The sequence below is a fragment of the Malaya genurostris genome, chromosome 2 (genome assembly GCF_030247185.1).
Source record: "Malaya genurostris strain Urasoe2022 chromosome 2, Malgen_1.1, whole genome shotgun sequence".
Lineage (NCBI taxonomy): Eukaryota > Metazoa > Arthropoda > Insecta > Diptera > Culicidae > Malaya > Malaya genurostris.
The window spans coordinates 260236987-260255620 of NC_080571.1; the positions used below are offsets into that span (position 1 = coordinate 260236987).

The 18634-nt window shown below is 36.9% G+C and overlaps 1 protein-coding gene across 1 annotated transcript in view; it reads right to left on the reverse strand.

Moving 5' to 3' along the window:
- Positions 1–18634, reverse strand: part of LOC131429205 (uncharacterized) — a 443882-nt gene that overhangs the window by 64216 nt on the left and 361032 nt on the right. The window contains exon 18 of the mRNA XM_058593255.1: positions 4048–4439. Coding sequence (XP_058449238.1) covers positions 4048–4439 — 392 coding nt within the window. The remainder of the gene's footprint in view (positions 1–4047; positions 4440–18634) is intronic.

The window sequence follows — 18634 nt, forward strand, 5'->3', positions numbered from 1 at the left end:
TATGTGCCCTAGCACAAAATTTGGCTAACCCCTAAATGACCAAAACTGCATCGGCCAGAAAAAGTCGAAAACACGTTTTCGTTTGACACGTCAGAAAAGACATTGCACTCCGTTGCAAAATAAAAAGTGTTCTGTAAGTAGCAGAAACCAAAAAAACGGAAAGACTTCCATTCCGAAAAATCAATTACTTTCATCAACATATATTCCTAAAATGAAAGCTTTTGATGTACTGAAAAAAAACATAATCTAGTAACTGTGATAATCTACGATTTCGAGCCATTACATACTGAGTATTTTTCGTTCCTTCCGAAAGCGATAGTCTCCTATCAAGTCGGATGAAGAGGAACAATCACCTGTTTCATTATTTATCTGAGCAGTCATTGACATTTTACTCGTTTGACATAAAATCCCACATAAATCCAACCTGTCAAGGTTTTCCAAAAAGGTTCATTAATTTACAAAAAAAAAAATTGACGAAATTAGTAATGATTTAGAGGAGTGGCGTGATTTTACCCCTTTTCAAGTAATGCTTCTAGAAAAAAACCTGTTTAAATCCACCTAGTGGTGTAATGATGCCTTTCTCATGTCAATCATACTATCATATATAATACTGTGGTAAGGAGTGTATCCAAAAAAGGCTATCCACAAATTTTTCTTTTAAAAACGATATTTTATTCAAACTAAAAAATTGATCCTTTATTGTACGAGGTTGAACTTGAGCATAAAGAAAACCGGATGAAATTCAAGTTATTCCTTCACAAGTTTTCGAACTTTTGATCGAACGCTCTTCATCAAGTTCCGGACAAGTGTTACATAGCATTTTTTGAACGCTTGAGTCCAAATTTTTTTGAACTCCTGCATGTTCCCAGCTGTCTAACCAGTCTTCTTGAACACCCTCTTCACGATTGCCCAGTAACGTTCGATGGGTCGAAGAAACACTCAGATCGATAGATTTCTGCATTTATAGTTCCGGTAGTGTGAAAAATGGTTGACTTCAAACCACAGGAACATATTGCTTGCCATACCAGTACCTTTAGACCGAGTTTCTCCACTTGAATCGACCTGTCCGCATCGCTCACATCCTCCCCAACGACAACAGTAAAGTATTGTGGACCTGGAAGGGTTTCTGAGTCCTCCTTTACATAAGTCTCATCGTCCATCAAAACTCATGCATCCGGACACTGCAAAAGACGCGAATACATTTTCCGGGCCCTTATTGCTGCTTGCTTCTTCTGTTTTACACTTTGTTCCGAGATTTTCTGCTTCCTGTATGTCTTCAGGTGATTTCGCCTCTTGATACGCTGGATCATTCCGACACTGCTGTTTTGGCAAAATCACGTATTGACATTGATTTGTTCTTCATGATTAGAGATACAACTTTCTGGCCCAGTTTCGGGTTGGAAGAACCGGGTTTTCTGCCTCTTCCTGGTAGCTCATCCTAAGAATAATGTACAACACAAATGTATGTGTATAGCTTAATCTCGATACACTCCTTATTCTTCAAAATAATTTTCTTCGATTCTTAAAAGAGTAACCGAAATCGGTTTGTTTGACCGTCTACTGATAAAAACTATCAATTGGAGAAGATTTGAGGCCGATTTATAAAACTTTTCACGGTTTTCGCCTTCTTCAGTGATGGTATAAGATTTTTAACACACTTTACCCTAGTCGGATCCGGATGAAATTCAAGAATTACGTATGGGACCACAGGACCTTTCATTTCAATATAAGTCTATGAAATCGGTCGCGCCATCTCCGAGTTAGTGCACTTATTTTCACAATTTTTTGCACATTTTACCCCATGAGTCCGACAGTATTGATGATGTATGACGAGAATGATGACAGTATGTATGACAGTTTGAAAGTTTTAATACTCATTGACCCATAATTTCGGAACCGGAAGTCGGATCTGGATGAAATTGCGCAATATCTTTTAAGAAAATGAGAGCTTTAATTTGAACCATGATTTGTGAAAATCGATTTAACCGTTGCTGAGAAATCGAGTTAGTTCCGGTTTTGGAGCTTTTCTTTACTATTATCGCTGCTTCCGGGTGCAGAAACCGAGGACTGTTAGTCCCAAAGTGGATCTATATATTAGCTAACTAACCAATCTGCCAACAAGATAAATTTAGTAGTAAGTTTTATAAAAATGTGCACCTCGGTTCGCCATCGCTTGTGGAAAAATACTCATGAAATTGAAAATTTTCACTAATCGCTCTGTAATACCGGAACCGAAAGTCGGATCTGGATCAACTTTTCAGGGACTTTTTAAATGAATTTCAAGACCTTTCATTTGCATCTTAGTTTGTAAAAATCGGTTGAGAAACTTCCGAGAAAATTGAGTGCGCATTTTCTTATAGATTTGCACATATTTCCTTGTAATTCCGTATCCGGAAGTCGGATAAAGATTAAACCAGCAATATTTCAATCCAACACGAAATTCTCATTGACAACTAATTTGTTATTAAAATCAGAAAATTTGTTTCTATTTTCTATCACCATCAGTACTGAAGGACAAAGAACACAAAAATGAAATTGGTTTAATTAACAAGTTTATTAGCCAAAAACCATGAAAAGTGTCAAAGCAAAACAATCCATTAAAAAGCTAAAAAGGACAGTCTTGTTGAAACTGCTTGCAAATTGTTTTGATGTTTTTCGCATGTGTTACGATATAGCCATATATAGATTTCTAAACCGATATGTGAAAATGACGTAAACTGTTAGTGGAAAGTGTATTTATTCAGAATTTGTGCGCATTTGAAGCGATTGTGGGTAATAATGGTTTTACGCTGAAGAGTGAAGTGAGTTTCGACTGTTGCACTCTAATTGTATATGTCAAATGATGTTTTTTGTATCTTCTAACATTCCGGGCTACGCCGTCCGGTGTAATACTTGTATTCGGTTTTTCGTTTTCCGAGTGCTCAAAGTTTCAGTGAGAGAGTCGAATGAAGAAAACAGCGACTTAGAAGAAAAGTGTTCAAAAAGAAGTTTATGTTTCGCTTATGTTTATTTTCTCCAATACAACATCGTATTTATACCTGCCAATATAGAAAAGACTACCGCGACTGAAATATTTTTCGGTAGTAGTGTGCCATCTAGTGGCTAGTAGCCATTACGGTGTTAACGTTTTTTCGGTGACAAAGCGCCATATATGCAGAAACCAATTCAACCATTTATGTTGGTTGAAAACAACGTTTTATTTCTCTAATTCAACTAAAAAATTAGTTGAATGGAAATGACAGCACGTTGAATTGGTGAATTCAACTAAAAAAATATCCATTTCAACAAATATTTTATTATTATTAAGGGAATCAGAAATAAAAAATCTAAATTAGCAAAAGTAAGATTTTTTTAGTTGTCTCAAAAAATAACTAACTAAAATCAGAAAATCAACTAATTTTTTCACTAAAATGCTGATTTCGGTCTTTCCGTGAGTGTTTAAGTATTTGAACCAATCGTGGTTTATGCAGTATGGATTTGGTTAGCGCTTTTATGACGCTAAAAAAATTTCAAATTAAATTTCGAATACAATATTGAAGCAAATTTTTTGGTTAGGTTCGAATGAGTTGCTCAAACTCACAAGTAGAGGTCGTGCTCTAAATAGATGATAAGCTTGTTATTAGACTGAACACTTGAACTAGATAAATATACATTTGAAAGATAAACAGAACAATCATTTACTCAATTGAATTCATTGTCAAAGGATGTGAAGCAGTGAAATTTATAGTCACAAAAATGAGCGATAAATTGGATCTTAATAGTTAGAATCATCAAACAAAAGTGGTAATATGAATATAAAAACTGAATTGACGATAAAATTATCACTATTGCAACTGAAAGCACATATCACCGGCCCTTAAAGTTATTGCTGTCATTTCGTTCAGCTTGTCAGAGGAAAAGTAGAGACCGTACACAGACTGCAGACGATGTCGGATGTTTTGAAATTAAATTGCGGTTTTAGCACAGTCCCTGCTGCTACAGGTGGCCATCAGCAAGCAATAAAAATGTGTTCCTAGCTAAACGTTCACCCCCAAATCAGTGCCTTACCTTCTCAGTATGGAAGTGTTGTGCTTGTCGTGCTTTTTGGCTAGGTACAAAAGTTTCTTCATCAGGGTCAGAAACAGCAATAAAAACAGTATCACAAACAGTAACTCGATGACGATGAAAAGAATGAAACCGAACGAGTCTGTAGTGTGCCACCAGTGTGTCGGTGCCTCAACCATGACACTGTAAACCAGGGGTGTCGATGTGGCACAGAGAATCGGAAGGAACCAGCTTAGTCCGATGCTGCCCGAAATTCCGGTGGCCAGGGTGCTGGTAGCGGCCGTCAGCTTCCGGGGACCCAACTCAGTCGTCACCAGTACGGTGATGGCAATCAGCGATGACGAGCTGAGGAGCAAAAATGCGGTCAGCAGAGCGATAACCACGTTGTACCATTCCTGGAATGAAAGGACGAGAGAAAAGATTGTTTAAAACAAAAAAAAAAGTATTACAATGCTAGTTTCCACATCTATAACCTTAATCTAAAATAGCTACTCGGATGAAATCCGTTCGGTTACAAATTTTATTTCACTGTAGCGAACGGTGATTCTGACGAAAATCATTGCGATTATTCGATCATTTGCTAAATGTTTCCGTTTATTGATGATGAGGACGTTGAAAGGATGAATGAGGAAAAGACCATAAATTTCATTTTCACTTGATTGATGGTAATGCCATCAGGCATTTGGATCCTCTGGGCTCCTTGCTGGTACCATACTTATAAGAGGACCGTACACAAAGTAATGAATAGCATCATTGGTCACACACAACACAATCAAGCGAAAGCTTTCCGAGGAAGTACTTCCTTCGGCATATTAGCCATTATACGTGGAATGACTGCAGGAAAGGAGGTTGTACAGCCATAAGTGTACGTTTGTCGGAGATGAAAGGAATAGGCCTAGGTCTCCCGGGTGATGGCTAGCCCAGCCGGCCCGGGTTGTTGTGTTAGTTTGATTGAGTTGGTGTCCCGAATAACACATATTCATTCGGGACAGTTTACGATTTGATGAGGATGGTGGCACTTATTAACCAATTTGTGATATGTTGGGACTGATTGGCTGACGAAGCGTTAATCTGATTAGAAGTCAAAATCTGTCTGAATGTCGGATTGAAGAGGATTAAAACGACAACGGAGATAATGAATTGATCGTTTATGAGTTGAAGCAATTAGTGATACTTATCAAGATTGTCCTTCTGTTGTTATGTAATTTGTCGCTTTAGTTGCTGTTAAACCTTTTGGATTTGAAGAGCGTTTATAATTTCAATAAATTGGCTTATCATTGCTAGTCCTAGACTAAAGGATGTATTCGTTAAAAATGATAGGTACATGTCGATAGAACGATAAAAAGTTTGAAATTGGCACTAATAATGGCCAAAAAAGATTTCAAAGACGTCCAAACATGTCAATTCGAGATGAGCTAAAAAGCCGATGGTGTCAGTCGGTTTCACGCAGAAAACCGTGAAAGGTACTGTGTTACATGTTTAAAAGAAGCAAAAAGCCCAAAACTGAAATGAAAAGCAATACATTCATACGAAGTGGCTAATTCAATCATGCTGCATTATCAAGGATACCAAAAATTCTAAGTTCGTTGTTCCCTGAGGATAGTCGAAGAAAGAATTTATCAAAATTAGCAAAGAAGTTCCTAATTCGGCAGGCGATTTGCTGATGTGGTGAAATATGGGCTCCCTTCATCACTCTCGGATCAATCAATGGTGTGTTTTATATGAACGGTAAAAATGAGTTACTGCTATTATGATTAAAATATTGATTGATCAGAAAATGCGTTACTTGAGGAATGTATTTTATATAAAACTTGTAACTTCAATGTAACTTCCGATATCACTTTGAACATTTTTAATCAAGTGATATGATGGATAGCTTAGTTGTTTAAAACAGGAACTACCTTAAGTGTTTACTTGATTCTGATTCAATTAATAAAGACTGTCCCAGAAAGTATGGACGCAACCAAAAACCGCTGCCATTTTGCAATGGTTCGGAATCTGTCAATTTTTATGGCTCCGTTCTGTTGTTTACACTCTTCTCTAACCACTTGTGCAGTTGTTTATTCGTTTTCATTAGTTTGTTTCGGAATGCGTGGACTTTCAGCAGAACAACGTCGGAAAATTGCACAGAACGCGGACTGTCACTGAGAAAGATAGCAAAAATGGAAGGAGTAAGTGAAAAAGCCATGCGAAATGCAATCAGGAAGTTCGGTGAGGATAACACCTTTGAGGATAAACCGAAAACGGATCGAAAAAAGGTCCTGCTAACCCTCAGTTGGATAAACGTATACTGAAGGCGTTCGAGCAAAAGAAGGAGGTTTCAGTTCGGGATGTGGCCAAAAAAGTAGGCACTTTGAAGTCAAATGTTCTGTGTGCTAAAGAACGTTCGAATTTTCGAACCTACAAGAAGCAGAAACAACCAAAACGTATTCCGAAACAAGAAGCATCGATCAGGCCGAGGGTTCGAAAGCTGTACAAATCGATTCTTGCTCGAAATTTGAACTGCATAATCATGGACGACGAAACCTACGTTAAACTCGATTACAAGTCCTTGTCGGGACCACAATATTATACGGTGCGAGAAGGGCAAATTTTAAACCAGTCCGAGACATCGATTGAAGTTGAAAAATTTGGTAAGAAACCTATGGTCTGGCAAGCAATTTGTAGCTGCGGTAAGATTTCGAAACCCTTCATCACTACTGCTTCAATGAACAGCGAAATATACATCAAGGAATGTTTACAAAAACGACTTCTACCCATGATTCGAAGTCTTCTGGCCAGATCTTGCTTCTTGCCACTACTCGAAATCAACGGTAGAATACTACCAAAAATGTCACTTTCGTCCCAAAAGACATGAATCCACCAAATTGCCCACAACTTTGACCAATTGAGGAATTTTGGGCATTAACGAAGGCACATCTTAGGAAACATGTCTCGGCAGCCGAAACCATTCAACAGTTCGGAAAAGATTGGAATAAAGTGTCAAAACTTGTCGCCAAGAAGTCTGTATGGAATTGAATGAGGAACGGTCGCAAGAAGGTGCGCCAGCTAGTCTACAATGGCTAAGTAGCAAATGAGAATAATATTCTGTTGTTGTAGTCTAATATTATCGGTATATCGAAAAAAATTTGAACATCTAACACTTGTGAATTATTTACTGCGAAATCAAAGTGCGTCCATACTTTCTGGAACAGTCTTTAATTCGAAATTGACGTCAGAAAAGATAATGAGCGGACTAAGCGCGGCTATACCTTTTATTTGAATGAAAGCGAAACTGCTTAGCAAACATAATATTTTAAGCATCGTCGTTTTTCGGAACCGCAATATTTAAAATATAAATTAAAATGATTCAGATTAATTGAATTGAAATTAATTTTCAAAAGAAATTCGCTATGTGCTTTTTACTATTTTGCTATTCAAGGGCATGGCATTGGAGTCATTACTTAAAGTCAAAAAGTTCAAAAACAAAGGAATAATGTAAAAAATACAATCATTCACACCATTTTATGTAATTCATAACGCCTAATTTTATGTTGCAAAGAGCTTCATCATAGCAGAAACACGTCTGAAGTTATACCCATCAATGTAAATTACGTTACGCTTAAGGAGCAAGACTCTTTGCAAGCGTAAGAGTAATGTCAACAATGTGTGCGTAAAAACAAATTCCGGCGCTTCTTTTCCTGATTTTAATCAACAAACCTTTCATATGGTTGAAAAATAAACCTATCAGTTCATTCTGCTAAAAACTGCAATTCAAGGAATGCGAAAATCTTAATCTAAAACTCTTCCGTTTTCATTAAAACTGCTCGAGAAAATTTCAGTTTCAGCTTACTTTCACTAACACTAACATTAGCAACAAACACATTCCTATATGGATTTCCTCTTGCAGAAATTATTGCGATATAAAGATTTACGTACCTTCTATAGGTAAACCCGCAAAATAGGAACCTTTAATTTAACACACGAAAGGCAATGGATATGGAATGTTGTCATAAAACTATTCATTTTTCCGAAAAACTGCTTTTGTAACAGAAAATATTGAGTTTTGTTTATTTTGTGTAGCGCAGTTTAATACAATTGCATTGTAGCAGTGTTGCTAGCTGTTTTTATTAGGGAATTAAAATCCACATCCATAAAACGTAAGCAATTTCCCATCAAACGTTGGTGAAAAATTGATCAGAACTGATATTTCATCCAAAAAGTCAGGCTTAACATTCATTTGAGAATAAACTATTGTTTGAAACTCAATCGTGCATGCCACTTTGATAAACTGGTAGCACTGCATATATGAATACATAGATCTATGACATACGTACCAAATAAAATGTACGTAATACACAAATTACCAACACAAGTTAACTTGGTTTGCTCTTGATCCTTAAACTTAGGTGAAATTTGTTCAAATGGTTCATGATTCGAGAACTTCCAATCATGGTGTATTTTAATATCATGATAATTACCTGTTTTCCCCAAACCACGACTCGTTTCGTTCAGTTTTAGAATTCGAATTTTGTCCGTATAGAAGAGTATCCTAAGGGGTGTCTCTTGCTATTCATAAGTAAACACTCAGATTTTTTCCCAAATTTCGGCAAAACTTCGCCGAGTGCTCGGCAAACATTGAAACCACTGAGACTCTCGGTATTGTCCATTTGACAAGTAATTTGCATTTACCGAGATTTTCGGTTTGCGGAAGACTATAAATTACAAAGATCTTCGTCGCTTTTGGAAAGAAATGATCGAAGTTATCGGTGTGCATGCATGCGAGTTATTGCCGAGATTTTGAGTAATTAATTAAAATGAAATTTTAAATATAAATCTTTCTTCGTCAAAATTTGCAAAGAAGTTCCTGATCTGTCAGGCGATTTGCCTAAGAAAACGGAGTCAATTTTGTGCCAAAAGATATGAACCCATCAAATTTGCCAGATTTTTATCCCAATGGAAATTTGCTGGGCAATTATGAAGACGTCACGAAAATACTGGGAAAATCGATGAGTGGAGTGAACAGGAATGGGAGACGAAATACAATGAAACAAATTTTGTAAATCATGTTTCATAAGTAGTTTTTCATTCCTTGAAGATCTAAATTAGTTCTGAAAATCGGTTGAATTTTGGTGATCAAATATGCGCTTGCCATTTTGATTGAATACACATTTTAAAAATTATCAGTGTTTCTTGGATATCGAAAAAAACATCGATCGACATATTGAGAAAAAAAAAGTATAAGAGATTTTTGAGGATATGATAAAGAAATATAAACACAGGTTCCAAACGATGTGAAATCGTTCGGAAAATTTGATTTTTAACAAAGCAGTGTCTGGGCTACCTATAGCTGTCATTTAGTTTTATTCAATCATTTTTTGACACGACCCAGGGTCCTGGAGGCTATATAGATCCAGTTTTACGTGTTATTTTTAAAGTTTAGAAATCTCATCGTAGCTCTTTTGCTTTTGTGATAGACGATCTCATTATAAACCAACAGTTGTTGAAAAAAAAAAATGATTTCATATCTGTATTTCTGTTCAATGACATCTCTGTAGTTGTATGCGTCGTTATGAAGATTGATGGTTTAATTGATGATGAACAATGTTTTTCGTCAGCAACAACAATATTAGTATTGATGATTTCCAGAAGAATTGAGGTTGCTAAGAGTCGATGTAGAAAAAAAATTTTGCCCTTGATTGTAGACATTATGTCGAATTTACCGCAAAAATTACCTTCATTATCAAGGTACTTTCATTTCTTTAAATAAATATACTGATTTTCGTAGATGACCAACGATTAACAATAAGTTGTATCTTGATCGAAGACCACAAAAGAAGAAATAAGATTCGTCAAACGCATAAGCACCATCTTCATCAAAACACTAGAGAACAATCCTCATACTTCCTGTTTGACAGAAACAAGTCTCATACAACCTCATCATGGATCTTGGATTTCCATACCTGACTGTAATCAGAGATCGACAATGCAACAGCCTTGAACATTATTTTTTTCGGCTGCGAATTTAGATGACTTTTCTCATGTTGGACGAATAGTAGTATGTATATGTATGTATATTGCAGTTTAGACAAGGCTTATTTTCTTCGTCTACAAAACTTCAGTTTCCTTTGTCGTAGATTGACCCTTGGGCATAGAAGCCCCGGTTCCATTGTTAGTTAGGTTTGTACCTCTTAGAATAGTACTATTGCTTAGCACGTTACAACTCCCTGTATCTATGTTTTCAATTTGTAATCGGTTCATGACTACATCGAACGAGACATGAACTGTATGCTGTGATTGTTTTAAGTCTAAATTCCACTTGATTCTAGCATAGTGTGGCGTAGTATCTTTGAAAAAAGTTGGTATGTAATGAGAGTACATTTCTATAGTACTGAAATCTGTTCTTTTGGCGGATATATCTCTAAATTTCAAAAGAAGAAAGATGGACAGCTTTACAGTCTTAAGGTGCAGCTAGAGTGAGCTCGTTGTGTTTACTAGGACAACAATATTATAATGGCTAACCTAAATTAATACCTGAAATTCGTATAACTAGCTTAAAGTCTGCAATTTCGTCCATCCGGCATCAATTCTGAACTGGATGTGTAAAACTGAGTTTATTTGTAGTAATTGATAGGCTCATGAGAATTTTATTTTGCGTTATTGCACAATTAATCCATTCAGTACGTAGAATGTGCTCGTATTACTTTACTTAAGGAAACGAATTTAAGCAGTCTTTCTCTTTTTCAACGAGCACCTAGTACTTTAAGTGTATGATAAATGTGAACCGAATTAATTGCAAGTCGAATCATATGTCGGATAATTTAACCGATAATATTTCAATGGTTTTGACTATCGTTAATGATCAAGTTCGCAAACATTTTCGGTTTCGAAGATATAATCGTATGAACATCGTAACCGATTTTTTTGGGTGCACTTCAGTGCAATTTTCTTGGAAATATCTCATTCGTTTTCTGCAACATTAGGCTCGTTTGAAAGCTAAAATATGATCAGAGATCAGGTTTAAATTGTGCATGGCGGTCACTTTCTGTTCCCGATAAATATTCATAAGAATTATGTAAGCAAAGCCTTGGTACACTACGACACTACGAATCCTTCCAGGTCGGGGCTCGAACATACGACAACTGGTTTGTTAGGTTATAAGAATGATGTACTACCTTGATAAAAAAGTTCCCGGAATCACCACATGTGGCGTTCTTACCCGGGTCATTCGATTAGTTAGAGTTTTTTTAGGTTACCACATCTGTCATTGATATTCTATCAAATTTTCAGCCTGATACCTGGACATTCGTAAAAGTAGTGCTGTATTGAGTACATCTGCGATTGAGTGTGTCCTCGATTTTGTACAATTTTCAAAATGGAATTGAATTTTAACATCGAGTTTGGATTAAATTTTGCGTTGAAAACGGTTGCGTTGGAAATGGTGCGACGACATTGCAAATGTTTCAAGAATATTTCGGCAACAATACTCTGAAGAGAACAGTCGTTTATCAGTGGCACGAACGTTTCAGAAGTGGCTGTGAATGATGATGAGAGAAGCGGTAGGCCATCGACATCGAAAACCGACGAAAACATCAATAAAATCAAAGAATAGATGACCGTAGACCACAAATTGACTAGTAGAAAGATAGTAGAGGACATTTCTTTTGGATCCGTTCAAGACATTTTGGTTAATGATTTGGGCCTCAGACAGCTGCAAAGCTGGTGCCGAAAAACCTGACACACAATGCCATCGTTATCCGTGAACATTTGGCTAAAAACGTAACGAATACCATTCAGTAACCACCGAATTCACCTGATTTGGCTCTCTGCGACTTTTTCCTATTCGGTCGACTTGAGAAACCGTTCCGTGGAACGCGATTCAGCCCCCGAGATGAGATTATGGAGAAAATCGCAGATGGCTCTGATGGTCATACCGAAAACTGAATATAAAAAATGTTTCGAGGATTGGATCAAGCGCTGGCATAAGCGTGTTGCAGACGATGGGGAGTACTTTAAAGGGGACAATATCGAGTTTAATAAATAATCTTGTATTTTTCATTTTCTGAATAAATTCCCAGAATTTTTTCGTTAATTCTAGTATCCGACAAAGCGAGTTTCTCTCTATTCTTACAATTCATATCCAAATTGGAATTTCGTGCCCAGATTTTGATTTCGATATATCTTCGCCAATGATTCATATTTCCTATATTTTCACACTATTCTGTTTGTGTGATTAATTTGAGTAAGTTATAGAATATTTCTCAATTATCTGATTAACACCTGATCGAACTTGTGTAATGATTCAGTAACATTGAGCAGTACTTCGAACATTGGTTTCAGGAAAATTGAGGAACTAGGTTTGTCTGAAATAATTTATTTTGATCTGAACTTGCTAGAAGTTCTAGTGCTATTTCGAATTTGATTATACGAAGCTCGATAAATAAATAAAATTGTCCTATCGTGATACGAATTTTTTTAATAAAAGTCCGAGCTGATTGAACAGCTTTGAGTTTTGCAAAATATTTATAAGTGACAGTGGTATGAGCGTTATATTCAAAATGTAATTTATTTAAATTGCGAGATGTTCCACAATTGTTTTAGAATTGTGGATAAGATGATTGAAAAACATTTTAAAATCGCTTGTAATATGTTGCACTGGTAAGTTTCATAACACTATCGAATCATTATAGAATAGCTTTGAGTACAACTAAAACAACTATGCAGGAAATCACCAATTTGCCCATAGCAAAATTTTCCAAATGGCTGTCATAATTGTTACGTTTGTGTCCGATGTATGCTAAAATGACTAACAATTTCTAGAGAAAGAAAAATATATGTGCCAAAAAATGATAAACCAGATTAGTAACCTTTTTGCCTTTCTCATATAGAAAGGTTATGCAATAACTGTGAAAACCGACTTTTGAACCGAGGCCCGGAGGGCCGAGTGTCATATACCATTCGACTCAGTTCGTCGAGTACGCAAAATGTCTGTGTATGTGTGTGTGTGTGTGTGTGTGTGTGTGTGTGTGTGTGTGTGTGTGTGTGTGTGTGTGTGTGTGTGTGTGTGTGTGTGTGTGTGTGTGTGTGTGTGTGTGTGTGTGTGTGTGTGTGTGTGTGTGTGTGTGTGTGTGTGTGTGTGTGTGTGTGTGTGTGTGTGTGTGTGTGTGTGTGTGTGTGTGTGTGTGTGCGTATGTGTGTATGTAACGTTTTTTTGCACTAACTTTTCTCGGAGATGGCTGGACCGATTTTCACAAACTTAGATTCAAATGAAAGGTCTTGTGGTCCCATACAAAATTCCTGAATATTATTTGGATCCGACTTCCGGTTCCGGAATTATGGGGTAAAAGGTGCAAAAAATTGTGAAAATAAGTGCGCTCACTTTATTCAGAGATGGCTGAATCGATTTTCACAAACTTAGATTCAAATGAAAGGTCTTGAGGTCTCATAGAAAATTCCCGAATATTATTTGGATCCGACTTCCGGTTCGGGAGTTATGGGGTAAAATGTGCACGAAAAAGAAAATATGTGTTCTAACTTTTCTCATAGATGGCGCGACCGATTTTCACAAACTTAGATTCAAATGAAAGGTCCTGTGGTCCCATACGTAATTCCTGAATTTTATCAAGATCCGACTTCCGGATCCGGAAATATAGGGTAAAGCGTGTTAAAAATTTTATACCATCACTGAAAAGAGCGAAAAACCGTAAAAAGTTTTCTAAATCGACCTCAAATCTTTTCCAATTGATAGTTTTTATCAGAAGACGGTCAAAAAAATCTATTTCGGTTATTCTTTTAAGAATCGAAGCAAAATAATTTTGAAGAATACCACAGTATTATATATGACAGTATGATTGATATGAGAAAGGCATCATTACACCACTAGGTGGATTAAAACAGGTTTTTATCTGCTGACTCTATTCTGGGTTTAGCCGACACACAAATTTTCAGGTCAGTGGGGGGAGACTTCTTCATTTGAAGAAAAAAATTACAGGAAATTGAAAACTGGTAATTTAAAAATAGTTGTTCAAGATTTATCTGTTTGAAATTAACGCAAGTTGTATAAAAGTAGAAATACTTTATTACATACGCAATGAAAACAAAACAAAACTTGTTTGTTTGCATCTGTAATAATGAGCAGAAACTTAAGATCATCTCAGCTACTTTCGTAGGTACACAGATAAAAATATTGACGTCTATTTTCATGCACTTATTTGGAACAGGAAATTGAATATGCTTTAAAAGAAGAACTTAGAGATAATTTAATCCGACTGTCTTATTTTTTGTGAAAATCAATGTGTTCCAATGCAGTTTTACATCGATGATGGTTTTCAATAAAGTTTTCGATTCAACTACTCTATATTTCAAATTAGTATTGATTTACATGTTGTGTAAATATCATATTTTTCTCCTATATACACCGAAACCTCCATTTACGAACTAAACGGGGGTTCGTAAAAAGAGGTAGTTCGTAAAAAAAGTTTACGTTATTTGGAATTTACTTCGTAAAAAAAGTTTTGTGTGATTACTGTGTAAACCGCGCATCATATGTTTATTTTCGGAACGGATGTGAAGAGTAAGTGCAAGGAAATGATGTTCGGGCTCGTTTCAAAATCCGGCTTCCGGTTTATTGAGATTGCCTAAAACCCCTAACAATATGGGTATCTTTGGAACGGAATTGATGAGTAGATGTCGGAAAACGATGTTTGAAGTGGTTCTGAAATCCAAGATGGCGACTTCCGGTTTGTTGATATTCCTTGAAAACCCTTACAATATGGGTATTTTCGGAACGAGATTGATGAGTAGATGTCAGAAAACAATGTTTGAGGTGATTCTTAAATCCAAGATGGCGACTTCCGGTTTTTTTATATTCCTTGAAAGCCCTTGCAATATGGGTATTTTCGCAACGGAATTGATGAGAAGATGTCGGAAAATGATGTGTGAAGTGGTTCTGAAATCCAAGATGGCGACTTCCGGTTTGTTGATATTCCTCGAAAACCCTTACAATATGGGTATTTTCGGAACGTGGTTCATGAGTAGATGTCGGGAAACGATATTTGAGGTGGTTCCTAAATCCAAGATGGCGACTTCCGGTTGATTGATATTCCTTGAAAACCTTACAATATGGATATTTTCGGAACGGAATTGATGAGTAGATGCCAGAAAACAATGTTTGAGGTGATTCTTAAATCCATGATGGCGACTTCCGGTTTGTTGATATTTCTTGAAAATCCTTGCTATATGGCTTTTTTGGAACGGTATAGTGTAACGCCATCTTGAATTTCAAAACTACCTCAAACATCGTTTTCTGACATCTACTCATCAATTCCGTTCCGAAAATACCCATATTGCAAGGGTTTTCAAGGAATATCAACAAACCGGAAGTCGCCATCTTTGATTTCAGAACCACTTCACACATCATTTTCCGACATCTTCTCATCAATTCCGTTCCGAAAATACCCATATTGCAAGGGCTTTCATGGAATATAAAAAAACCGGAAGTCGCCATCTTGGATTTCCAAAATATCTCAAACATCATTTTCCGGAATCTACTCTTTAAACCCGTTCCAAAAATACCCATATTGTAGTAGTTTCCATGGAGTCGGAAATCGCTTTCGATGAATGACAAAACCTCTTTTTACGAAGTAGGTTCGTAAAAAAAGTTTACGTTATTTGGGATTTGGTTCGTAAAAAGAGGTACGTAAAAAGAGGTAACGTATAAAAAGTGTTCGTAAACGGAGGTTAGGGTATATATATATATATATATATATATATATATATATATATATATATATATATATATATATATATATATATATATATATATATATATATATATATATATATATATATATATATTACTGCTAAAGAAACGAGTTTGTGCTACTCTTCCTAATCGCTTCGGAAAGAAAGCGATACTGTGCATTTCGTGGGAACGAATAAATATCTTGTATCACGAGCGTCTCCAACCAGGGTAAACTGTGAATACTACAAGATAATTGAGCATTGCTCGTAAAACGACCAAATCTTCACAAGACATGAGAAAGTCATTTTGCAGCCTGAAAACGCGGTCGCAAACACAGCGAAAACTGTCTGAAACATCATTGCTCAGATGGAAGAACTTGCCCTATCCGACTTGCTCCTCAGATTTAGCCCCTTCCGACTATCATTTGTTGTCATCGGTGTATCGCGCACTTGCTGAGCAGCATTTCACTAGTTATGAAAATGTGAAAAAATGGCTCACGAATTCACTTAAAAAAATTAACAGTTCTTTCGATGTGATATTTGTGAGTTGGTGGGAAGACGAAAACAATATTTTGAAAAATTCCGCACTATTAACTGGCAAGTTGCATAGATTTGTTTCACTCTACTCCCCACGCCACGTCAATTCAATCAGCATTCGAAGCACATCTGCCTCCGGAAAAATCCACCTAATAGGTAACAACAACAAAAAACGGGAGCCCCTTTTTTGAGGTACTTTTCGTCCATTGAATATCCTTCCCACGTTCAAACACAACCCATTAAAAAGTGGGAAAATAAACAAAACCTTAGGTGACCTTTTTCTTCCGATGGGAGTGAGTTGGCAAGAAAAAAAAAACAATCTTTTTTCTACACACGTTTTCATTTTTCAATTGTAATATGGTAAGAAATTTTCAGGTTGCTTTAAGTTATATGGGTTTTCTTTTCTTCGAAACAAAACAAAAACCTGTAAGGAGTTTTGTACACAAGTTGGGTTCAAAGTCGACTTGAGGCAGCAGTGCCACAATCCCGCACTGTTTGACGCTTTCTCACTGCTTTAATTTTTCTTAGCGTTGGGAAAACTTTTGTCAGAATGTAAGGAAAAATAATTCCCAGTCTAATCAAGGTTCCTAACGCTCCCAATCGAGAGCTTGCTCCCAGAGCTGTCCGATGTTAGCTGTTTGGTAGAAATTTGCTGAAGGATACTTCGTCGCACAAATTTTACAGATGTAAGGATTGTTTTTTTTTCTTTTCTTGTGTTGGGTTTCCAACAGACATTCCATTCGTGACATTGTTTGCACAATGAGCTGCACATGCAGAACTGATAATTCGATGCGATTGGATAAACGCAATTTCGGAACAAACTGCAACCGGAGGTTCGTTTCGTTTGTCACAGAATTCAAAGGAATAATTGCTTCGTCGAAACTACACAGGAATCCAGCAATGCATGCCCCGCCCCCCACTAATTGATCCCAACCAAAAAGAGATGTCTATCGCGTGTTACTGCTGAACGTCAAAACTCATCCGACTCCTAAGCGAAAATGTTTCTGGTTTTCGCTGGGACATACGCACACACACACGCGTTCACTCGAATCTACTAGAACTTGAAGTGCCGACCCACTAACAAATGGCTGGACCGTGCCGTACGTGATTGGAATATCCCGTTCAGCCGGAGTAGAAGTACGATTGCTAGAAGGATTTATGGTGAGATTGAATGAAATGCAGCATTCGCGAGATTTCAGTGGGAAATAGTGCCAATAAATCTTCTTGTAGCCCCCAGTAGCGGTCGCAGAATTTTAAATGAAAAGTTCTGTTCTCACAGAATGGGAATTGTTTTTTTTCTCCAGCACAGTGGCAAATTGATTTTCTTCCCGTGTCTATTTTTTTCAATAGGATCTAATTTTTTCAATTGCATCTCACCAGATTTTTGTTTCCAGGATTATATAATGCGTACGATTAAATATGAAGCCATGCTCTTTAAGTGTGTTTCCTGTAACTTAATGTTCCGCCCGAACCTCTTTAATATACCATTTTCTCCTCCCACAGCATCAGGATTTTTCATCCCATATTCTCTCCTGTTTCGGTTACAGGATAAACGTGGGAAATTCTGGTACCGACGAGGTAATCTGGTGTTCAGCGAGAAGGAAATAGAAGATAATTAATTGATGATAAACGAGCTCCACTGAAGTCGATGCTCATGGGGTGTATCGATTCCCCAGGAAGTTAGCAGCAAGGTGCAACAACGTTTTTGAACCCAGTCACGTTCGCCCGCTTGCCCCTCGTAGATTTTCTCCTCGCCATCACCTGGGCTGTGTTGTGTAGTTTGTGATTAAACCGCTCGGGTCGATTCCTGACTTCGGTTCGGAGGTTGCTCCTTCCCATTCCGAAGCTCGAAGATGACCGACCATCAGTGTTGAATTATGTTAATAATGCATAATTGCCGGCATCAAGTCATACAGCGTGAAATGAATAGATCTTTAGCTTCAGGTGAATATGTCTGGTGTGTTGTCGGACTAAAGGTGGTTGTTGTGGTATGAGCCGATGCTTTTATCAGGGATTGGGATAGTTGTGTTATAGAGTGACCACTATTGTATTGTATTGAGACTTTGCGGTAGCTTCAAGGCACTTTAGGAACGATTAGTGGCACGATTGTGATGGAACTATGTTTGTTGTTAGAATCTCGAATGCATAGGAATTGCAGCAGTATTACATTAAATATTGCATCATGAAATCAGCTTTCGTTCAGATATTTGTCAACTATTCTATACCATTTATAAGTACATGCCGACATTTGCAGAACTTTCTTTCCTTTTTAAACATAATCGTGTATTTAGTTGGACATTCAAAATCGTTCTACGCTCAATTGTTTGCTATT